The following is a 25,769-nucleotide window of genomic DNA, read 5'->3' on the forward strand; positions in this document are numbered from 1 at the left end:
AAGTAAGTAATCACAAGTTAGAAAACGGTAAAATACTACAAGAACTCATATATCCAATTTAACCGGGTACTTGGAAACCGTATACCGATTTAACCGGGTTGGATTTGTACAGTGACATTTAGAATTTTAATTTTTAAAACCGTATAGCTAATTAAACAGTATTTGTTCACCACTAGCGAGTTGTGGCCTAGCATAATATTGCACTTTGATCAAGAAAATAATAGGTAAAAAAATTAGCACATGTTGTTAAGAATAATTATTTTTGATTTTTTATTTAAATTTTGACTTAAATATTACTTAAACTTTTTCTTAATCAACATACAACACAACCTTACTTTTTTTTACCAATTTGTCCCACAATCAATTTTTTTTACTAATTTGTCCTAACTAAGACTTTTTTTACCAATCTGTCCAACAACCCCTACTTTTTTTTTTTACCAATTTGGTGCTTTAGCCGCAAAAAAATAGTAATACAAAATGCTAAAAAGCAAAGTTAAAGTGCACTCTTAAAAACCTCAAAAAGTCAAGCATGAATAACATAGCACAAATGTCGGAATAATATTAAGTTGTAGGCATATATTTATGATAAGTATCTTTCTTCTCATAAATAGGTATTAAGGGTCGTATGGATTAGGTCATCTAAAACCTTTCTAAGTGAATAATATTAAAGCGGTCTAAATCTACAAATATAATAAGAGTATCAAAAATTTTAAGAGTACTTTTAAAATCTAATGTGGTATAGAATATAAAAGGTATTTAAAAAATGGGTGGGAATAAATGTATATGTATATACTATAGTTACATTTGGCATAAGGATGAATGAATCAAGCAAATGGTGGAAAACGTAATAAAAAGAAAAAAGAAGGGGCGGTGTCGAGGGTAGGAGGTCGTGATAAGGGAGGGGGTCGATCACAATGGATGGGTAATGATGAGATAAGGGGTCGAATAGGGGTAGGAGTAGGGTAGGAGGTCGCGCCTCGGGTAGAGTCGGGGGATGGAGGTGATGTTAATTATTAGAGGGACGGTGGGGGGCGTAGGGGATGGTGGAGGCAAGAAGAGGTATGGGTAGTTGAGGAGGTAGGATATTGGATTGGAGCTAGGTTGTTGGTTGTGAGGGGCTGATGAGATATGGGTTGAAAGGGAGGTCGTGATAGGGGATGGGTCACAATGGGTGGGTAATGAATAATGATGGGGTGAAGAGTAGCATAAAGGTTAAGAGAAGGGTCGGGTTAGAGGTTAAGCATGGGATGGGCCGGGATGGTGGTTATGCTAGAGGTACGATGGGAGACGTATGAGATTGTCGAGGCAGGAACGAGTTGGGAGGGAGGTCTTGGTCCGAGGTGTTGGGTGCAGTCACCACGGCGATGAAGGGTCTGCTGGTGGGTCTCATGGTAGTAATGACGAACGTTGCTTCCAAACATCCATGTGATGACAAATGAGAGAAGAAATGAGAGAAAAGGTAGTGAATTGAGATGAGAACAAACAAGAGAGGTAATATAATAAAAAGGCGTAAAACAATGAGTAAAATTAATTGTATAATGCATAAATAAATAAGTTATGAAATTTACAATAATTTGATATCCACTTTTCAGATTTCACTTCTCATAAATTAAGAGTCGATGAAAAAAAAACGAGTACTTCAAATAATATTAAGCAACATAAATTTATCAAAAGTGTAAGGTTAGATAAAATAATTTTTTTTAAATTTTAGTAATTTACCAACCAGAAAACACATAAACTTGAACGTTTAATAATAGTTTTCGTTACCACCCGTGCAGTGCACGGGTTTAAAAACTAGTTAAAGATATTTATGTTACAATTTTTAACTTGGCAAATGTGTAAAGTGGAAAATGGTTTGTTTGGATATGAATGATAGATTGATAGGAGTAGTATGTAAGTGTAAAAGAACACGGTGTAAGTGTCGTATAAAAGATCGCGAATAGTCAAACGGGAACATGTGTAATTACGGAGGAAATACTTCTTTGTTACCATATACTTGCAGCTAGTCTTGCTTAAAACGGTACTATTTGTCTTAAATTTAAGACGAGTTAAGTATCACCTCACATGGGTATATAAGACAAATCTTTTACCTTTTTTTGCAATGTATCCTTTTTCTTTTGTCATATTCATCCCATATTAGTATATTTTTGACCGGTCTTAAGTTTAAAACAGATAATGTCCATCTTAAATAAGAATTTGTGTATATACAAATACGAATACAACTAAGGAAAATGCTTGCCTAAAAATCTCTCTCTAAAAAAGTCTCTCTCTAAAAACCCTAACCCTAACCTTCAAGTTCATCAATTAGGGGCTACCGTCTACCAATTTTGGTGGAGGTAAGCCCCAATTTTTCCGTTTTTCTTACTAAATATCTATTAATTATTAATTATATGCAAATAACTCTTGTCTCTCCTTTATTGGAGATTTGTCCTCGCCTTTGTGTGAGTTTGGTCCTCATCTTGTGTGAGATTCATCCCTCTATTTGAGAGGTTCAAGAATTATGTGGAAGATCAATGGTCTTATCTGTAGTCATATGGTGCTGCAATGGATATTGGATTATTGCTTACGATTTGTGAGATCGGACAAGATTCATCTCTTTCAAAACTTTACTAGTTTTAAACCCGTACAAAATTGCACGGGTATGTATTAGATCGATATGAATATTTTTTTGATGAATATTTAAATTTGCATTTCTATTATAATAATTGGGCAATAGATGACATTCCGTGATGTACATGATTAATGTGTAATAGATAATGTTAACATTAACAATCTGAATTAACAAATATTAACATGAACAATTAGCAATTAACAATTTAATCCCGTAAATAAATGTAATTCCTTCTCGTAATTATGTAATTTTATTATTTTATTTTTTTAAAATTATGTAATTCATTTATTTGTAATTAGTTTCATTTATTCCGATTTGTAATTCATTCCGCTTATATGCCATTAATTTCATTTATTCGGAATGTATAAAATTATTTCATAGTATTATTTCATAGTATTTGTTCTAAGACGGAATTTGTCGCATGTTTGTATAGCCGGAATTCTGAAGAAATAATACATTGCACGCTAATGGGTCCCACCATAACATGAATTTCCTAAAAAAAAATGAATTAATGACGTGCCACGCCCTGGATTGAGTATTGTCTTCTGAATTAATAAAGGTAAGATTATCAGATCTATGGATCCCCTCGCAGTTGGCTGTATGAGGAAACAACGGTATTTTAGAGGGTGGTGTGCAGAAGCGCTTTTATCTAATAATGATCTTAGTTTTAGAAAGAGTTTGTCTTGCTTGTGTTTTACAAATTTGTATTCAATTAATTTTAACTAGTTTTTGAACTCGTGCACTCCACGGGTGGTAACGAAAAGTGTTATTAAAAGTAAAAACTTACGTATTTTATTGGATTTAGTAAATTATTAAATTTTAGAAAATCTCATTGTCTACTGATACACTTTTGAAAAGTTTATTTTGCTTAATTTTATTTGAAATATTCTGTTTTTTTTCCTCGACTTTTTAACTTATGAGAGCTGAAATATGAGAAGTGGATATAAAATTATTGTGGATTTCATAACCTGTTTATCTACGGAATATATACATTTAATTTTACTCATTGTTGTATGCTTTTTCTCAATTCTCTACCTTCTCTCTCATTTTTTTCTCCCACCCACCAGGCCACCATCGTCTGGACGTTTGAAAGTAGCGTTCACCATCACTGACCGACCACCTCGAACCAACCAGCACACCCTCCACCGCAGTGGTGGCCGCACCCAACATCTATCTCGGACCACGACATCCCTTTCAACCCCTATCTCAGCAGCCCCCAACAACTAATCACCACCTTGGAATCCATATCCCACGTCCTCCAACTACCTTCCTCCTCTTGCCTCCATTATCCCAGGCCGACGCCATGCGAGAACCTTAACCCTTCTCGTAACCAAACCTGGTCCAATCAAATAATTTTGAAATTTTAGGCTTTACAGAACTTGAATTTTCGATTTTGTCGCATAAAATGATTTTTTTATATAGTCAAATCAAGTTTCGGATCATATTTTTTATTATAGGTGGATCGGGTATAGATTTGGAGTGGATATGGATTTGGAAAAAGTATAATGAATCGGGTATGGATTTTGAAATAATTGGAAATGGATTAGTGATCTAATAAGTGGATCTGGTTTGGATCTCGCAAAACCTGATCCAACCCGATCCATTGCCATATCTAATTATTATGCTACCTACAAAAATACGCACCAACCATCACCACCCCTTCCCCTACCCCGCGCATCCTCTCCCCTGCTCATCGGCTGCTAGATGAAGCCGAACCACATTACCCCCACCCACCCAGACAGACTTCAACGTCCCAAAACTGCCACAAATATCCTCTAAGATCCGCTTACGCACCTATCTAGACCCGTCTCTAGCCACCCTCCCGCCCCTTTCTCGCCTCCCTGCGTACCCAAGAACCATTGCTCCCTCGATTACATGCATGTCAGCCACCACATGAATCTAGGTCCCCTTCCCTTATTCCATCCTAGCCACTCTTTCCCATAACCTTGCGCAACCCTAAATTAATTATTATAACTCCTTAATTTGATATAATCGATACATGCATAATATTATCTTCGTACATGTATTATGATTCAAGCATAATCGTGTTAGTTGTATATTTAGCCCCCATTACTTTGTCTAATTGTGAAATTAAACCCATTAAGTTTAGATTGTAGTGATCAAGGCCCATAAGTTATATAAAAGGTGAAATTTAACCCCTTACCTAAAATCTCATGAGAAATTCAATATATCATATATAAAAAGTGAAATTGATTATACTTGATATAAAATATACAATTAAAATTTAAAAAAAAAATAACAAATGAAATCATAATCTAAAATGAATTAACATCAATTAGAGAAGATTTTAAATTATTTTATAAAAAAAATATTTAAATTTTATAAATGAACTAAATATATTTCCAAAATATTTAACAATTCTTTAAAAAATATACCATATATACTTTTTTTTGAAAAAAGTTGTATACTCTAAAAATATATGTGTCTGATTTTAATTGTCTAAATTTTTCTTAAGTAACAAAGAAATGATTTAATAAAAAAACGTTTTTTCTCAAAAAATATAAAATAAAATAAAATATTTCATTTTTTTTAGAATTTAAAAACATAATTTTATTTACATTTAAAAACTCCGATCTTTTTTTTTATAAATAAAACATAACTAATTTCGGTTTTTACGGAATGAGAAAATGAATTTCTCATGAGATTTTGATATGGGGTTTAATTTTACTTTTTGCAAAAGTTAAAGGGCCTAATCACCCCGATTTAAACTTAAGGGTTTGAATCTCACAATTAGACTAAGTTAAGGGGATAATTTACTACTTTCACAGTTTCAGAAATAAGATAACTAATCGTGTTGTACTTGTATCATCATTTTGATGCCAATGTCGTATTATTTCTTTTTCTAAAAATCTAAGTTGTTTGGAAGTTTGCGTAAAAATTAGTACTCCTGTCTTAATTTCATTGTCTCACATGCTTTTAAACTTTGGGTAAGTTGATTTTTATCAACTTGTATCCGTATGCACAGATTTTACAAATATCAAAAGTGTTACCTGATGTATAAATTGGCTCCTTACCATGTGCCCATTGGACACATGATAGAAAAATCGTAAAATAATTTATCTAACTATCTTATTCAAGTAAGAAAATGACAAATTCTGAAAACTGTCCATATAAATTACATTAGTCATAACTCGTAACTATAGAGCCCCTTAGTTTTTGTCACAATTCAGGATTTTTAGCCCTCGTTTGCTTCTTACCCTTAATATAGAAGTCTATCAACATGCTCAATTTTTTTATGAAATATTAATATTAGTTTCGGTTACCATAATTTTCTCCGAAAACCCCCTATTACATCTTTGATTTAATGATCTCAAATGAGGAAAGGATAATGCGAATGAATAGTTAGACGTGATATTTTTCCCATGGGATTTAAGTTTTAAAAAGTGATACATGATATATTATTGATTTTATGATAATATGCTGATGATAACACAATCTCGTTTTATGACAATATTAAATTATCCTAGTTATTATGGGAATGTGGTAAAAGCCAATCACAGAGAATTTTCCTCATTTAATGTTGTTATTATAACTTCCTCTTATAATCACGGTATAATCATGCTAATTCTTTTTTTAAGTTCTACGTATTATGGGAAAGAATCAATAATTGACATTTTATTTTAGTTTTAAAAAATATGAAAATGAAAATATAATATATTTTGTGGGAATGACACATGGCAATTGGAGAGGGAATGACACGTGGCGATTAAAGGGGTAACTGGTTGTTGCTTTAATATAATATATGATTTTTGTTGCAATTCTTGTATGACATATTATTATTATTATTATTAATGAAATTGATCTTTTACTCAAAAAAAAAAATACGAATACAACTATAATATCCTACAAACCAGGAGATCATAATACACTAGGTCGAGTATATCACAAATTCTTGTTTAAGACGGATATATCCGTTTAAAAACATAATGCCTAAAGAGTGACAAACTCTTATTCCATGAATCTATCTATACCGAAGAATCGAATATGTCTTAGGGGTTGTTTGGTTGATCAACGAACTTAATGTTTCTAGGAAAATGCAGTTCATGGGAATTAAATTCCCTCATCCAATTCAGGTGAATTTCGAAAAAGTGTTTGGTTGCTCATGTAGGAATTAAATTCCACATGAACTTCCAATGACCAAGGGGGGAGTAGGTAAGCAACTTCCCACATCATGTAGGCATTGAAAGTTCCTGGGAAGTTCTAATTCCTACATTTTGTAAAATTTATGGCAACCAAACAACCCATATTTTTCAAAATCATGGGATTTTCCAATGCCTATGTTTTCTAAGTGGCAACCAAACGACCCCTTAGTCTAGTGGTTAAGACGGAGGACAATAGGTCTCAGGTTCGAATCCCCCCTCCATATATTATAATGCGACTAAGTGCGCACTTCAATTGACCGAAAAAAAAAAAATTAAGAATTAAAGATATATCGAATAATATTTGACCTGTTTTACATCTAAAACGGATATTGAAGTTTTAAAGGAGACCAACACAAGATGTAGCCCTAATTGATCTCGTGAAAGTTTTGACTAAATATAATAATCCGTGCTTTCTAGTTACGGCCAACAAATATGATATGAATGCTCATCAAGTGGTAGATGGAAATCCATTTTTCAACAATACATGCAAACCTAAAATGAATATAGAAAGCAAATGAAACAATACACTAAAAACGTTTAAAATCTTTACATTATTGTTTTCCCTATGATGGTAAAAAACCAAGTACCGTAAAAAAAATAACTGCAATAAAATAATAGGAGTAAAATAAAACAAGCTAAAAACATTATTACCCAAGAATTACCTAAGAAATAAGCATCAGATTGATGGAGTAAACCAAAATGGAGAACAATAAGGCGACTCCCTAATTTTCCAATTATAAAATGATTCAGTTGTTTTCGTATTAAAATTGAATACGCCCAAATGACTGCTTACTTCTCCCTCATCAAAATAATATAGACGATTCCGATAACTTTCGCGATGAACATCGCTAAAATATATGCAATTGCTTCGACAACCACCAATGGATGCGTCAATACACATCGTCTCATTTCCACCTACAAACACCGCAACATTCCCTATACCGTCCTTCAATTCCTCCCAACTACGTGTTGTTGCGAAACCAGATCGAAACACCCTAAAATTGTCGTTATTGTGACAATTAATGCCATGGACATGATTAGGTTCCCAAGAGCTTGACTTTTTACACCTCACTATAGCAAGTAAATCATCACCAGATTCAACAAGATATATCTGAGTATCGACTTGTTGTTCAGAAAACAGGATACCCTGAACCTTCAGGCATACCTTTAACTCTTTAGGTTGTTTGGGGTTGTGGACATCGTAATAGAACAAGGACGCTGATTCGTCTATGAAAACTAGCGATTTCATTTTATTGCAGTATATAACATCCGTAATAGGCGGATCATCAGGATCGGAATAATAGGGATTATGGATGTGTGTCCATGATGCGTCTCCTGGTCTTGCTATACCTACATGAGAATTAACGCTATGTATTGCGACCACTAGCCAAGGAATGTTGTCATTGTCGTCTTGTGGAAGTCGGAGCACCACAACTTTGGAAAAAAACATGGCGCGAATGGTCTTGGATTGAGCAGAAGTACATGGATAACCGAATGTGGTTTGAGAAGGAAGTGGTAGTTGGGATTTGGTAAGCGGGTTAAATAATTGCATTTCACGGTCAAGCCCAAGGGTGACTATCCAACCACAACGCGAACCCCAACAAGCTTTGCCATAAGTTTCAGGGAGGCTCAAACAATACAACTTATTCCGGCCGTTGTTGCTCAAATTTAGTAACATTCTTTTATTATCGTAAAGTGCCTTTTGGAGCGGGACTTCATTTAATCGGTAATAAGACTCAAACTCATCATCCCCTTCGTCAATATACAGCTCGTCCACCAATTCTTTATGTTCATATTCATCACAGAATTCGCTGTCGTTGCCATCCGTAAGCATTAGCCAAGGCATTTGACGACTCCAATTAACTCTAAGTTTCGACTTATCACAAGCACGAGCAGCTCGATTCCATGAATTGCAAACACTAGAGAACATTATAACATCCTCCACGGCTGGTAAATGGGTTTCAACGATTCGCACCAATAGTTCAAGAGTGAGCTTAGACCAATCAACAGTAATCATCCTGTTCTTAGACAAGTTGATCCATTTAATTAGTCCCGTTTTACAAACAATGAAATAAGACTATTAAACAACATAAACATATACTATGATCGACATTATGAAATATTACCCGTATTATACAATTGGTTGCACAAGAGCGACCATAACCAATCTAACTGAGCTTATGTGTATTTTTTGTTGAGCTCTTATAGTTTTTGATTTATATTTTAATTTCACTACAATATTATAAGTTCAATATTTTATAATGAGCTCAGATTTTTTTTTAAAAACAAAGCTCGTAATCTATAGGGTCTAAGCTTAAGTAAACACATTATAAAGGTCAACTTCTTTTCTATACAACCAATATATAACTGGTTGTATAATCTGCTTATTGCGAGATATATTGTTTTACTCTGATTTTTTCTCATAATTATCTTACACAAAACCAATAACTCTCAAATAAGACGTACGTGGTTCATTTATGTTATAACGAATTTTCATTGATTTGAGGAATGACGATTAAACATTAACAACTTAAGGTCGGAATTTTTCACATATGTATGAGAAGCCTTGTTTTACCCTAATTTTCAATTAAAATGTTTAATTTTATTCTCACACGTCACAACCCGCCAAAGAACACACTTTCACAACCTTAATCGTTATGCAAAAAGTAAATCGATCATTTTCAAAGAATTGTAGTTTAGCAATAGCCAATAGCTTTATTGGATGCGAACGAAAAAATAAATGATAAGAGTACTATTAATTAACTACTACTTGACTAGTACAAACATACAAACATCTATGCAAATCATCAATTCAATACAAAGCCGTATATAAATAGAATACTCGTATAAAACATAATGCAAATTATTAAAAAGAAGCAAAAAGAATAGAAACAAAACAAAATGAATAACAAAGTAGGGTTTCGTTCAAACGAACCTGTTACAATAAGCAGTCGTGTTAGAGTTGGAAGGAAAAATGGAGGAATAAAGAAATTAAGAAGGTGAAATCAAATAGTGTATATATGTACGGTTTCCGATTAGGTAAATAAATGAATGAAACGGAGAGAGTATATATATATATATATATATATATATAGGGAAGGGTAGAAGAAAACCTAAGAAGTTGTGGATATTTATTAAGTAGAATTTCGAGTGAAGTAGAAGTCTTGAACTAACTAGGATTCTATGTAAACCTCGAATATTACGGAAGTGGTATCATGTTTAATTATAGTTTTTTTATAATTAACATTTCAAGTCACCTCATATAATAAATTTTATAATAATAATAATAATGTATATATACTTGTACTTCTATGGTACTTGTACTTCTATGGGTAAGGATTCTCCCAATCTCTCAAAAAGAAATGGAGGTCCATTACTTTTTAACGGTCCAGATTAAAACTGGACTTGATCGATGGTTGTGGATTTATTTGGAAATAAAAAGGTGAAAGAATGAGATTGAAATATATAATATTATTGTAACGTTTTATGAGATGAAATGGAGAGAAAAGGAATGAAGATGATCCATTTTGTACTCGTACTCTCGTAGCCGGGTAGCCCATTTATAACCTAATGAGCAAATAAGGATATTTTTTTCACGTTGAACTCTATTTTTCCACTCAATCATGGGAAAATAATTAATAGAAAATGTGAAGTTTAATAAAAAAAATGAAACAAATTAAAATAAAATAAGTTACGGAATTTATTCATTGGATGACTTTTCTTGAAATTGTGCCAAGACTCTTTTGTAAAGTCGAGTAAAAAATATCTATAATCTTAACTTAATATTCGTTTTACATTGTATAAGCATCAATGTGATTTGTGTCAATCACATACGTAGTCTACCTAGTAACAATCTACTATTAGCATGCATCATAATCTGTGAATAAATTTTATTTTTTGAGTAATTAGCGAATAATTTTTGGATACTCCCGTCTCCCTCCATTTCATTAATTTATTTGTTTATATTTGATTAAAATATTTCTCACCAATCTCCCTTCTCCTTTACTACTAAGAGAATAAAATTATTCTCAAGTAGTTTTCCCGCCTAACTTACACTACTCTTTGATGGGCCAATCTAAGTTGGGTTGTCAACTTTTACTAAATCAAATTTGCTTTTGCGTCAAGTCTAACGTATGATTTGAATCAATTGAAAACCTATACATGAAAACAAATGTATGCTTTGACTTTTCGAATAAATGCAATCCTATACATTGAAACAACCTCTCAAATTATGCAATCTTTACAATATTATCCCGAAAATATGCAATCACAATCAATTACCCCCTACTATATTATGCAATTTTACAACATATCAATTACACTCTCGAATTATGAAATCTTTATTTTAGTAATATGGAGTATATGGAGTATGGAGTATTTTTTAAATAATGTATAACAATTTTTATGTATTTTCTTATAGGAAATAGAAAGTGAAAATCTTAGTTTTAATAATTTGTAAATTGTCTTTCTAGACGCGTAGTATATTATTTTTACCAGTTTTCTTAATAAGGCTAATAGTTTTTTTAACTAGATTTTACGTCTAACTTAATTTCATAAATTAGTTCCCCTTATCGATTTAACATTATAGTGTTATTAGTAATAGTAAACTTTCTTTTCTATCTCCTTACTATTATTATATTTAGTATATTATAACATTAAATTAAAAGTAGCTTTAATTTATGCAAATAATTTTATTAAAAGTTCCTCTTTATAAATTTCATCTTAAAAATACCGTGTTATAGCATGAGAACTACACTAGTTATAACAAAAGTAAACAAATCATGGGGTTGAACGTTGAAGGTAGTAATTAAATTGCCACTTTGAGCTCAATAGTCAACACATGTCCATGTCGAGGTGTACTGTTATCTTGACTAATTTGAAAAGGAGGGGCGGATGCAGAAATTTGTTGAAAGGTGGGCATAAAAAAAAATTTCGACATATTATTTTTCAGTAAAAACCTTTTTTTTATATATATATTTTGGATTTTTTCCCTCCAAAAAAAATAGAAAAATAATTGATTTTAATAATTTTTTAATTTAAAAATTAAAGGAAATGAAAAATACAACCCAATCATTTCCCAAAAATTAATATTTTATTTTAAACTCTCTTTCAAAATGTTTAAATTTTTACATGATTTAAACGAGATGTGGCTTAACCAAAATCAACGAAAAATTATTTAACAAAAATTGGGGCACCAATATTCGAATCAAACCTGATACCTTCTTGGATGTTTACCAACACAGCCACACAAACTTATTGCCTTAATTTGATACTTTCAAAATTATATCTCTAAAATTCATGGTGGCCACATGTCCACCTGGACCCCCTAGATCCGCCTCTCTCTTGAAGAGGATAAAATAAAATAAAAAAGTAGTTAAAATTACTAAAATTACAAGTTTTGTGGGTAGTACGTTTCAATTCTAAAACATACAAGAAACCAAATCTAGGTAGAAAATTTATTAGCATATTTTCAAGTAGTATCAATGTACCCTCGTGAATTATTTTTTGGAACTAGATAGTTTGTTAAAATTGACCATCTTAATAACCTCTTCTTGCTTGTGCTTAAATGCACAAAGCGATGAAAGTAATCGATCTTTTGTACATATTCATGCTCCTTACACACGGGTTAGAAATTTGTGAGATAGGATTCTCAAGACACGGATTGTACATCAGATGCATGTACTACCTCACACTTAATAAATTTTTGAGTTTTGTGTATTTTTTTGAGTTTTATAGAGTTTATAAATTACATTTTAGTTTTATGACGTCAAAAATCATATTTTTCTGAGCTTATATGTAATTTTTTTGAGTTATAATGTAACCTTTTGAGATTAATGTTTAAGTAAATAAACTCAAAAACTGTATAATAAAACTCAACATTTTTAAATTAAAACTCAAAAACTTTATCTTAATACTCAAAAACTACACCATCTGAAGTACTACATCAGATGTATAATCCACTTACTGACCGTTAAGCCAAAATTCCTTCAATCACTCAACACCAATTTGATTTTCACTACATTCTTATAACGATCAAGGATGATAAGAGTACGCTTCACGTTCCGACTCAAAAGAAGCAAAATCATAAGAATTGTACTTTAGTGCAATACTTATGAACATGATTGGTTGATATCATCTTGCACGGATTGATGACGTGGCTAGTTAGTTAGAGATTGTGTTTGTTACATTGTAAATAACAGCCTGTATATAAAATACACCTGTACAATTTCTCTTACTAACTTATCAATAACAAAACACATTTTATTTAGATTGTTCTTTCTCTAGAATTCTCTGTTTCTTCTTTAACATTTCAAGCTTCTTACACATCATCAATGGCGATTTCTACTATTTCACAATACTCGTATAATCTAGTGTCTTGTGAGTCTTGCAGGAGACATTAAATCAACCAAGCCCACCATCACATGGTCTTTAAGCTTATACGAGTAAACTTTATAAACACATTTATTTACTAGACCTGCCATAACCTTATTGCTATACTATTATTTTTTCCTTTTTTTTTGGTTGTTTTTTGGTTCATTACTCTTAACCAATATGCATGGTCCACATCACCAAGTATTGTAGAAGGACCACTCAAAATGATCCACATTAGTTAATTTTTTGGTGGGTATGAATATATGATCCACATTAGTTGGATACATTCTATCCTAATCTATTATGATTACCATATGTTTTTTTATTGGGTATAAGGAGGTATAAGAGTGATTTTAATGTTGATAGTGTTTAAGTCGAGATCATAAATACTACATGACTACATCTCATAACCTTACTAACTAAGTTAGTTGATCATCGGCTTATAATTGACATATATGTAATGTTAGATATATAAACACAAAAGTATTTTTTAAATTACTAAAACCATGCATACACATAAATATAATGCATACAAATGATTTAAAAGTATACACGATATATATATTAATGCGTTCGTTAAACTAGATAGAAAATCTATGTCACATATTTCTAAATTCTATATGTCAAAAGATGCTCGTCCAAAAACATATACTGTTTGTCTGTTTTAAACAAGAATCCATAAAATAAAGCGCTTGACTCTCCTAAGACGTTGTGTGCATATTAAGATTAAAATGGGTCAAATACCACCCATTTGATTAGATAAGACAAATATTTTGCATGGTCATAAGCATTCTGTTTTTGTATCACATTCCTATCTTATTCAACTCGTTCTAAGTTTAAAACGGATTTATCGATTTTAAACACGAATTCATGAAATATATAGGTGTAAATAATTTTAGTTACGATATTGACTTGGCATGGATGAAAATCCAAAATTCGATCATGAAAAAGACTTGAATAAGAGGACAATAACAGCCTAGCATATTAACTTTTCACCTACGTGATTATGTACGTATTGAATTCATCTATCTACTAACCTCTCAAGTCTCAAGCTACTATCACTTATCCTATTTATAGATAATAATGTACTCCCTCGGTTCCAGTCATTTGTTGTCCTATTTTATTTTAGGGTGTCTCGGTCAATTGTTATCCCATTTTATTTTAGGGCGTCGCAGTCAATTGTTGTCATTTCTATTTTAAGAATGAACTTGATGAACAATTTGATCATTCACACACAATTTGATCTACTTGTCATTTAATAATTGACCATCTCCTCTTTCCTCGGTCTATCTGCCAAAACCAAATAAAGGACAATAATTGACCGGGACGGAGGTAGTACCACACATGCATCTATATATATGTGTCTGTGTGAAAGCTTACCTATATCATAATACAAAGATTTCTAAATTTAAAAAATAAGGAAAAGAAATACACTAAAAAAAACAAAAAAAAAAACATCTCATAATAATAATAATAATACTAATATCATGGGAACCCTATACCAAGGACCTCCACCTCTTGTTCAAGACCTTAAGGTTACTATACTTGATTCAACTCTACTATTTTCTCCTCAAGAAAATGAGAAAAAATCCATGTTTTTATCCAACATTGATCAAGTTCTCAATTTCGACGTCCAAACCATACATTTCTTTACAGAAAACCCCGATTTTCCTCCAAAAATCGCGTTTAAGACGATAAAAAATGCATTAGAAAAGATTTTAGTCCCTTATTATTTTTTATCAGGAAGAATTAAGCTTAATCATGAGACGGGTCGACTCGAGATTGATTGCAAAAATGCCGGTATTGGATTTGTGGAAGCAAGTAGTGAGTTTAAGTTGGAAGAACTTGGTGATTTGGTTTACCCTAATCCATCTTTTGAACAACTTGTTACTAAGAAAATGAATGATGCCCTAAAAGTTGATGATCATCCCCTTTGCATTGTTCAGGTATATAATACTAATTATTATCCCTTATTATTTTTAATTTCGTCGTAATTGTTTTTAATTTACTTAATTTATCGTCATTATTGATAATAATGATTTTTTAATTTGAGTTAATCAAATTATTAATATGTACAATCATCTGATTTTGTTAGAAAATGCATTTATTAGGAAAATTTATTTCATGAAATAATTGTTTTAAAAGTTATTTTTTCCAACAATAATCATGTTTGCTTAATTTTGTATAAAAGAGTTCGTACATTCCTCTTCTATATTTCATATAGTTGCTTTTTTTAGTAAAAATGTGGGTGGATTTATTATTCAAACGGTGAATATAAATTTCAACGTAGGTTAATGATCAATTCTTGTGTTCTTTAGGACAGTTGCTACTTGCTACCCATATCCTACCAGTAGAAAAATTAAAGGTATAAAATATGTCATATAGTACGCGTCCTTGTATATTCGATATTATTGTTGTTGGCATACTCGTAATATTTTGATAGATCAAATACAAAATATATAAGTAATTCAAAAATATTTATATATATCCTCGAAAAAAGTTGTACTTATGATCATTACATTACGGAGTATTATTATTTATTTTTCAGAACAGTGCATAATACGGAGTATGTAACAACGCTTTATTTTTCTAAGTAAAGTTTAACAAGCAATAATGCATGCATAAACGCAAGGTATATTATCCTACTACGTAGGATGAGTTGGATTTCATTTACAAAATATAAACGAGGTCGGTTGAAGTCTGAACTTGTTTTATAATTTGTAGTAAACTTTGGAAAGAAAAGTATGAGAAAAATAATTTTGGACTACACTTTGATACTTCTGATGAATCATGTATTTAATACGAAGTACGGAGTAACTAATATGGTTTTTCATTCATGAAATTTCATTGATAAGATAAAATGTTAAAAGTAAAACTCAATTAAGTCTAAGGCTCCGTTTGGTAAAACTAGCTGAAAAGTTACCTGAAACCTGAAAATGTAACTGAAAAGGTAGCTGAAAATTACGACCTGAAAAGGTACCTGATTTTTATTAAAACTGTTTGAAAGACTAGCTGAAAAGGTAGCTGATCATATTTGGTCAAATGACGTAAAAGGACATGGCTTATTATTGTTATCATTTATGTTTTTATTATTATTGTTGTTTTATTGTCGTTGGCATTGTTAGTAATTAGAAGAAAATGTAATTTTTTTCACTATAATTACACAAGTCTTCAACATGTTTCAAAATGACGAAACAATAGTTAAAATATCACGATAACGTAAAAAAATATCAAACAGTATATTATCAAAAAAATGTATTTTATGGATACGAAGTAAGTTTTCTATTAAACCATACATAGAATTAGTTAATTAAATTGCACCCTGAATTAAAGTATTGATATTATCACAGATTCACGGACGCTTTTCATTTCCGTAGAAACTCTTTAATTGGGTTTATTTAAGATCATAATATAAAAAATAATAATATTGTAGTAATATATAAAAAGTTGAAGGGTAAAAAAGGTAAGCAAAATATAATCAGGTACCTGAAATCCCAAATGCTAACTTAGGTAGCATTTCATTTCACGTACCTTTTTTGTTATAAAATGCTACTTGCCAAACGCGTTCAAGAAAATAAGCTACCTGAAATTTTTGTCAAAAAAGCTACTTCGATGAAAAAAGGTACCTGAAATGCGCTACCAAACAGAGCCTAAACTATGTGAATAATCTTAAACTTGTACGCGAATATATTTTAAATTCACATTTCACATTTGTCGTAAATACTCATGGATTTAGTAGTATTTTGGAATATATAAATATAAGCTTATCTTAAATTAGAAAATACGAGTATTTATAATTTAGTCTTTATAAGAGAATGAATTAAATTATTACTATAGATGCGATATTAATACGTGAGAATAATATAAGTTGGAGCAAAACATGGCATAATTTAATACGATCATTTGCCTTAGTATTTGTGTGGTGTATGATTATATGGTAATTTTACTTTAATTTGTACGTCATCTCCCAATAAATGTATGCACCAACTTCACCAACAATGAAACAAGACACATAAAGTGTCCTACACTACTAGCTCCTTAACAACATGATGGTCAATTAATAATATTACCTACCCTTAAAATTATTGGTTACGAGTACATTCTTAGCTAGATTACTCTTACCCTAGCATACATATATGATGCACACCAATTCTTAGCTTGTTCAAGATCGTATTAACTTAAGACGGTTCTCACATTTAATTAAAATAAAGAAATAAATAAAATAGATTATGAGAAATTTTATGTTAAAATAGTCTTAAGTAAGACCAATTTCATGGTGCATGGTAAATGAGGTGAAGTTCGTTTTGTGATACATAATTTTTTGCTTATTGTTGTGTTTTACCTATGAGGATATAATCGTGACACTCTTTAACGACAAAAGTATAAATTAATAGACGAATAAGTTGATGTGGCCGGTCTGAATGTCCGATTAATGATTTTATACCTTAATAATTAATAGTATAGGTTGGTGTGTTGGTGATCATGTTGGTTGATGATGAAGCATGTGATCTGGTGTGACATACCGTGACCACTCTATTCTTAATTATTTCGTGATATAATGGCACAATAACTTAATAAGGAGATATGTAACAATCATCACGATTTTGTAATGGTCGGGTGTTTATTATCAATTAATAGTTAGTTCGATGGTGACAATTGATGTTGATTAAATGTATGTATGTTAGTACATATATGTTACTCACAATTACGATTTTAAAACCTTTAGAACTTTTCTTGGTACGTGAAAAATGATTGGGTATAATGAACTTACAAGAAGTCTAGCATGTTACTATGAATTGGTGTAAAAATGTGTTTAACTTGCAAAAATTTACCCCCATGTAAATTAGCATGCCCCCACACCTAGCAATACCAACAAGAAGTAGATGGCATTAAAGTTCAATAATAATGTCATTTACTTGCTTTACTTTTTTTTTTCTTTTTTTTTAAGGTATTAAATTTATCCAACTAAAAGAATTCATAATGTTTGTGTTGTTATTATTGGCTCATTTTTTATCTTCCTGAAAACCACATGACTGTTTCCCATTCTATATTTTCTCTTATTCAGAGACAAAAGCACATACTCCTACAGTTTAAAGTAGTGAATTTAGGGTACATATATTTAATAAAGTGTTTGTAGGAAACTAAAAAAGGAAAAAAAACTAAGATGTCGACGACTATGTATAGAACTGTTATACGCCGTACTATGACACAATAATAGTTTATACTTCCTCCATTCAACTCCAAACTACCAATTTGGTTTTTGCATACTATTCACAAATGAATCTTCAATTGCAATTTTCTCTCAATATATAAGTGAAAACATATTCTTGTGGGATCTTATTTGATTCGTCTTTACGAGTACATTAAAAATATGTAACTTTTATAATTTTTGCATATACGTAGCTAATGATATTTACCGCGCAAAACATGCGTTGGCAAACGTGAAAAGTGTACTATGGTAGTTTGGAGTTGAATGGAGGAAGTACAACTCATTTAATTATTCTCTATAGCAATAAATTAACTAATAACTAAATAGGTGTATGGAGTATAACTAAATGGGTTGTATTTAAGCAACTAAAAGAGGAAATAAATAATTAATACATCCATTAATTGCATTGATTTATGTGTAATTTACTCTCTAATTTTTAAATTAATACCAAATTTAGAAGGGTATTAAATGCTTAAATACAACCCAATGGGTTGTATTTATCATTTCCCATAACTAAATAAGACTGTTGTATCTCGTAAAACAATCTTACGTGTATTCGATAATTTGTGTTATCGATATCAAATTACTATTTCCTCTGTAAATTATATGATATTCCCATTTGACTTTTCATGGTCAACATTTGCAGACTTTAACATTAAATATCTAGACAGTTAAAGAAACATTCGATAAGTTATAAAACTATCTACATTTGCTACAAAGAAATGTTTCATAAAAATTATATGTTTTAACAAAAAACTCGCTCAAAATGTCAAACGGGAACATCATGTAATAATTATGGAGGAACTATGTTATTATTTTTTTTTATTTTATTTATGTTGAAGATTAATCATTTTAACTATGGACTTTTGTATGGAACTCAACAATTTCAGATGACATCATTCAAATGTGGAGGATTTGCAATGGGACTTCAAACCAACCATTCAATATTTGATGGAACTAGCTTCAAATACTTCATACAAAACCTAGCTGCCTTAGCTTGTGACAAGCCCTTACCACTAATCCCATGCAACCAACGTGAGATGCTCGCGGCTAGATCGCCTCCACGTGTCACCTTCCCACATCCAGAGCTCCTAGAACTCAAAATTCCCATAGGCCAAGAAGGTGAAAGTGACCAAAACCCTAATGTCTTTGACTCCCCACAAGATTTGGACTTCAAGATTTTCAGCTTATCGGAAAATGACATTTTAGCCCTTAAGACCAAGGCCAAAAATGAAAATAAACCCGGTAAGGTCACCGGGTTTAATGTCATTTCCGCCTTGGTTTGGCGGTGTAAGGCCTTATCATTATTTTCTGATGATAACAAAGATAGGACATCAACTTTTCTCTTTTCAGTTGATATTAGGCCGAGACTAAACCCACCATTGCCATCCTCATTTACTGGTAACGCGGTTTTAACAGCATATGCAACCGCGACATGTAAGGAATTGGAGGAAGCTTCGCTAGGGCGGTTAGTCGAGTTAGTTTCTGAAGGCACAGCTAGAATGACAAATGAATATGCCAGGTCAGCAATTGATTGGGGAGAATTACATAAAGGGTTTCCACATGGAGAATTCTTATTATCATCTTGGTGGAGATTAGGGTTTAATGTTGTGGATTATCCATGGGGTAAACCTAAGTATTGTTGTCCTTTGGTGTATCATAGGAAGGATATTATATTGCTTTTCCCTGATATTGATGAGTCTAAAGGTGGTGTTAATGTGTTGATTACTCTTCCTCATAAGGAGATGATCAAGTTCCAAGCTCTTTTCAACAAGTACTTATCTGGATAATTAAGGGAAATGGCCGGGTTTGACGATAGTCCCTTCCGTTTGACCAGTTGTTTACGTTTCATTAAAATATAATCTTATGAAAGAGAGAAAAAAAAAAGTAATGGTTGTATGGGTATGTGTGTATGATGCATATTTTATTTTGGAGTATTTTATTTATATTGCTAATTTGCTATTAAGGATTATTGTATTAATTTTCTATTAAGGATTATTGTATTAATGTATTGTACTGAAAGTTAAAATTAATCAGAAGTTTAATTTGCTATGGTTGTTGGTTTTATAGTTGGGATTTGGGAAGTTTTACTATGCTATTTGATTCACACAAATTCTCGTTTAAGACCAGTCTTTTTCGTCTTACGATTAAGACGGGAAAATATCGTCATTATATAATAAAAAATGACCGTTTAACGATAAAATGTTATAGCTAATGTGTTTGCCATCTATTTCATGCTGGACCTAAGGCTGTAAATGAACTGAGCCTGCTCGACAAGCCCTCGGGATCGGCTCGGTCAAAGCTCGGCTCGAGATCGGTCAAACTGAGCTCGAGCTCGGGCTCGAACTAAGCTGAGCCCAAACCGAGCCAAGCTCGAGCACACTAAGGCTCGGCTCGGGAGCTCGTTTGAGCTCGTTATTTTTAAAATTACATAATGTTTTTCAATATATTTACTTAAATTGTATCAATTATAAAATAAATAAATTAAAATATTAGTTTATAAGATGAATTACATAATAATTGTTATTATAAGCTAATAAAAAGATAATATTCTCGTTTGAATTTGAATTTTTAAATCAAAAATTACGTTATAATTAAAATAATGCTCAAAAAAATGGTACGCAAACAAAGCTCGGGTTCGGGCGCGTAAAATATTATATGAGCCGATCCAAAGCCCTAATTTCAAGAGCTCGGGTTCGGACTCGAACTCGATTTTTACAATATGAGCCGAGCTCGAGCTGGGTTACACCCCTATGCTGGACGTAATCAAAGATTCAAATCTATTATTAGCCATGGGATGTCACAAGCCCATGAAATAATAAAGTTGCGTTTGAAGATGGTTTCTATCCACGTCTTTGATGATGTTTTCAGGCCCATTGATAGATTAATTGGCCAGCTTGAATAAGCTTTGATAAACCTCCTAAAGAAATAGGAAAATGGATATAAAAGACCCAACCTTAAACACACCATCTCATTTTCCTACGAAGTATGCATATGTACTCCGTAATTTATAAGAATCCCGATTTATGACGCATGTTTCGATGATATTTATGATTTCAGTTCAAATTTCGGAAACATAAAAATTGATATATATATACCTCCTTTTTACAGTTCACACTTACACACAAAATTTTTAACGAGATTTTTAAATATAGGGATAGATGTAACCTCGTAAGCTACCGAGGGTATAATGGATAATATGTCTGAAGTTCGAATCCCCCTTGATTTTATACTGCCTTTGTCACTTTGTGGATCATTTGAAAAAAAGAAAAAAAACAAGGTTTACAGATAATGTAAAAACATTATATAAAAACTGGTCAAGAAGTGGAATCGAGAATCCACTCTCTAAAATAACAACATATTAGTTAATTATATAATGTTTTTACATTATATAAAAACAAGGTTTACCGATAATGCAAAATGGAATAGAGAATAAAATAACAACATACTGTATTACTCCGTTAATTAGGTCTATATAGGTGTTGCATAGAACATCAAGAAGTGGTTTAGGGCAACCTTCGTCCGCCGGAACCACTCTCCCTTTGGCAATTGTAATACACGGCAGCAACCGGCAAGCCAAGATTGTGGAGCTCCGCGAAGTCCCTAGTGATAAAGTTTTGACGCCATCCCGGAGGAAACACGGTTTGCCGACCAAGTTGCCGGAATAACACAATAACGAATCGGTGTATCCCGGACGATGGCCTTGGACTCTCATACCCAAACTCCTGGTTCCCTACACATGTAGCACCAATATTAGTACAAAACTAGTCTTAAACCCTTGGTCTCAAAATTTACCTATTGAACATTAAGGCTTAAATGTTCACATCTGACCATAAAATGGTTAGGTATCGTCCTTCCGAAATAAGAATTTGTGAATAACCTATCGTATGTCCTATTTTACAATTTTACATCCACTCTTATGCATGAAAAACCTCACAAAACACTAAATCATGAGGGTGTAGTTTTATACATGAGTAACAAACACGACACAACAATTCGAGACTTTTCCTAACAAAGGTTTGTGTTAGAAAAGTATAGATTTTTCCTAACAATTAATTTTTGGATAAATTATTATGATGGAGTCCTGCAACGCGAGGGTCAGGGGAAGAGTCCCACAATATCCATAAGGGTATGGTAGGATAGGGGCAGGCCTTCCCTTACTATTTTGACAAGAGGCCGCTCTAGGGATATGAACCCGTGATCTCTCGATCACAACTGTGACTAAAACATGTTTATATAAAAGAGTATACTTAAGGACTGAGGACTCACCGAATGTTGCATTCGTAGTCCCTGGAATATCAGTCACCAACCTTCAAACCACACGAATATTGAACAAGACATGTCGCACGTATTAGGTTACTGAAGCAATACATACCATGTAAGTAAATAATGTTAAAAAAGAAAGGGAGTTATATGTGAGACGTCTTAACTTAAGACGGTCACAAGCAAAAAAGTTCTCAATGCTAGTCGCTATTCCTAGAATCCTAGTACATGCACTGATGCATGCTTCGCCACTAACTCCTATATATACATGCACAACCAAAACCCTAGAAGTTGATATAAGCTTACTTACTCACCAGTGCAAATACTCCCTTAGAGTTGGATCACTTGGGTTTGGAGCATCTGGATCCACCATCACCTGCAAAATACATGCACCAACAAAGAAGATTATTAGAGATATTAGAAGATATATTATTAGAATAAGTTAGTTAATTATTATAGATTACGAGATATTATGAGTAGCATACTATCGGAATATTATCCAGGTCATTGTACTATAAATACGATGACATTCATTAATAAAAGTACGCCATTCAGTTACAATATCTCCCTTCTATTATCTGACAAAGATAACAATAAATCACAGCAAGTCGAAATTTTACACGGATAAGACTAAAATTAGAAACCGATTCTCATTTAGGACATACTTAATTTTAAGACGACTCTCAAAGCTGAATTAAATAAAGGTAAAAGTGAAAGAATGTTGTAAAAATGTCTTAATTTAAGACGGTCTTAAGTAAGACCTACGGAAAATTAGCCTTACCAAAGTGTAGAAATTTCTGAGATCATTACCACCAACTTCAACCCTAGGTTGGTTAACAACTTGAGAAGGCCTAAACTCACTACCATTGTTAACCTCCCTACTATTATAATTTACCCTAAGATCAACACTCCTATTAAAAGGATCTAAAACATCCCCAATAACTCTACCTATGACTAGTGGATCTCTTGGTAATCTAGACATGATGGAAAAAAGTCAAGAATCAAGATTTCTATTTATAGAAAGCTAGGGAACCAAATTTAGAAATGTTGAGTGCTTAATTGGCAAAAACAAGTTAACCCTAGTAAAGCTTTATATAGACAAAGAATAAGAGAACGAACTCTAGAATAATAGAGTACAAACACCATCTTGTTTTTGCATCTTATGTTGCATCAGTAGTACTAGTTAGCAATAGCATTTGTTCCTTCTTCTTTTCAATGCTTGCATGCTTTTCCTTACAGTGAGGGGGCCACCTTATGTCTTAGCTAGTCAGAGGTTCAGACTTCAAAGCATATATACTCGTGGGATGCTAGATATTATCTGACCAACGAAAACACACGTATGGGTATGTAGCTAACAAGAAGATTTGCCTCACTGGATACTCCTTCCGTCTCGATTAATTATTTGCTATGTATTTTGGTCAAAGATAAACAAATGATTAAAACGGACCCGGATTATATATATTTTTATAGAGAAAGAAATGGGAGAAGCTGTGGACGGAGGAAGTGCAACAATGAGGAGGGCGTATGTAGCCATGTAGGACTTTAAAAGGACTTCCTCCGAATAGAATTATACATTTAGTTGTACCATAAGTAGACCTGTACTCGGGCCGAGCTAGGGCCGGGTCGGGCTGGCCAGGGGGCGGACCGGGCTCTCCTGGTCAAACCCGGGCCAGGCCAGGGGGAAGGGTCGGGCTTGGCCGGGTCGGGCCGGGATATGCTTGACCCGGGCCAGGACCAGAGGCGGGCTAAAGGCGGGTCGGGCTGGCGGGCCTTACCATTTTATTTTATTTTTTTTATTTTTTTGCTAAAATGGCAGGCCAAGGCCGGCCGGGCCGGGCTGGAATTTCAGGACCCTGGCCAGGCCAGGGCTAACGGCGGGCTAAGGCCGGGCCGGGCCAGGCCAGGCCAAGTTGCATAAAATAACGGGCCAAGACGGGCTGGGTCCAGGTCGGCCCGTGCTATTGGCCAGCTCTAAGTCCATAAGCATTGTACAAACAAGGTATAAGAATTTGAGCTTATATGTATTTTTTCCGAGCTAATTCAAAGTTCATGTTTTTAATGTGTAAATGCATGAGTGCAATACTTTCTAATAAAACTCATATTATTTAACATAAAGTTCGGATACTTTATCACAAATCTCATATTCTACACCGTACAACATATACAACTGGTTGTATAATCCATGAATTGTCCTCCAATAGGATTGGACTTGACAAGTCGTTTTCATTTTTGTGACGAATAATTTGACTAAGTGGAGTATAGGTTATGTCTTATTCCCTCTTATTCTTAATAACCCTCCCCTTTCATAGAGGGCACGTGATTTATGGGAGGGGAGTATTATATGGTAAAGTATTGTAGTGGGGTAGGAGATTGGAAAGACGGAAGGTATTGTGTGATTAAAATAAGTATTGTTGTGGGGTAAGACAATTAAAATAAGATAAAATATGAGTATTGTGGGGTATTGTTGTGGGGTGGAGTGATTAAAATAAGTATAAAAGTTTGCCAAATAAGGAAATAGAGAGAGTATTGTGAATAGACGAAAAAGGAAATATGGAGAGTTATTTAGAATAGGAGGGAGTATGTAATTGGTATGAAATACTTATTTAAATATTAACTCGTGATCATCAACTTCATAAAATATAAAATATAAAAACGTGCAATCATTTTTCAAGCAAGAGAATTGAATTATTCTACATCTCTTCTATTCACAAAGATTATGAATATGTGAGAAATAAATGAAAAAAATAAAATGTTTGTAATTAAACAATCTTTAGCAATTATATATTTTCAACAAAACTAGTTAATAAATATAAGACAAAATTACAATTTACCACCTATTATGTTCCATTTTTTACAATTTACCACCTATTATGTTCCATTTTACAAATAACCACCTAACTTTCAACAAATTCCACACCATTCTCACTTATTTTACATTCTTGTGACGGTTTTAGGTAGTTATTGACTCGATCTCATTTTATCATCTTATGTGAATTTACAATGACCAATGTACCCTTCTTAATTACTACCCTCACTATCTATTTCCACAAAATCTCATTGAAGACATGACATATCCGCCACAAGCTTGTGACGGATACCACTTTACCTCACAATGTACCCACTTTTTCTCTTTCTGTAACACTATTCATGT

General features: G+C 32.6%; 3 protein-coding genes across 3 annotated transcripts; 1 reads left to right on the plus strand and 2 right to left on the minus strand.

Annotated features, from left to right (window-relative positions):
- Window positions 1-7,289: 7,289 nt before the first annotated feature.
- Window positions 7,290-9,799, minus strand: LOC141622584 (uncharacterized). Its single transcript, XM_074438610.1, has 2 exons — window positions 9,710-9,799; window positions 7,290-8,792 (listed from the first exon to the last, which is right to left on the minus strand). Exon 2 carries the CDS (start codon window positions 8,789-8,791, stop codon window positions 7,451-7,453), a length of 1,341 nt encoding a protein of 446 aa, XP_074294711.1. The 5' UTR covers window position 8,792; window positions 9,710-9,799; the 3' UTR covers window positions 7,290-7,450.
- Window positions 9,800-14,527: 4,728 nt separating this feature from the next.
- On the plus strand, window positions 14,528-20,407 carry LOC141619258 (acyltransferase GLAUCE). The gene is made up of 2 exons (XM_074436285.1): window positions 14,528-15,092; window positions 19,246-20,407. Exons 1-2 carry the CDS (start codon window positions 14,634-14,636, stop codon window positions 20,143-20,145), a joined length of 1,359 nt encoding a protein of 452 aa, XP_074292386.1. The 5' UTR covers window positions 14,528-14,633; the 3' UTR covers window positions 20,146-20,407.
- A 1,361-nt stretch (window positions 20,408-21,768) lies between these two features.
- Window positions 21,769-23,600, minus strand: LOC141619259 (protein VERNALIZATION 3-like). The gene is made up of 4 exons (XM_074436286.1): window positions 23,400-23,600; window positions 22,933-22,994; window positions 22,625-22,665; window positions 21,769-22,088 (listed from the first exon to the last, which is right to left on the minus strand). The coding sequence occupies exons 1-4, from the start codon at window positions 23,598-23,600 to the stop codon at window positions 21,862-21,864; spliced, it is 531 nt and encodes a 176-aa protein (XP_074292387.1). The 3' UTR covers window positions 21,769-21,861.
- Window positions 23,601-25,769: the final 2,169 nt, after the last annotated feature.

This window comes from Silene latifolia, chromosome X (genome assembly GCF_048544455.1).
Source record: "Silene latifolia isolate original U9 population chromosome X, ASM4854445v1, whole genome shotgun sequence".
Lineage (NCBI taxonomy): Eukaryota > Viridiplantae > Streptophyta > Magnoliopsida > Caryophyllales > Caryophyllaceae > Silene > Silene latifolia.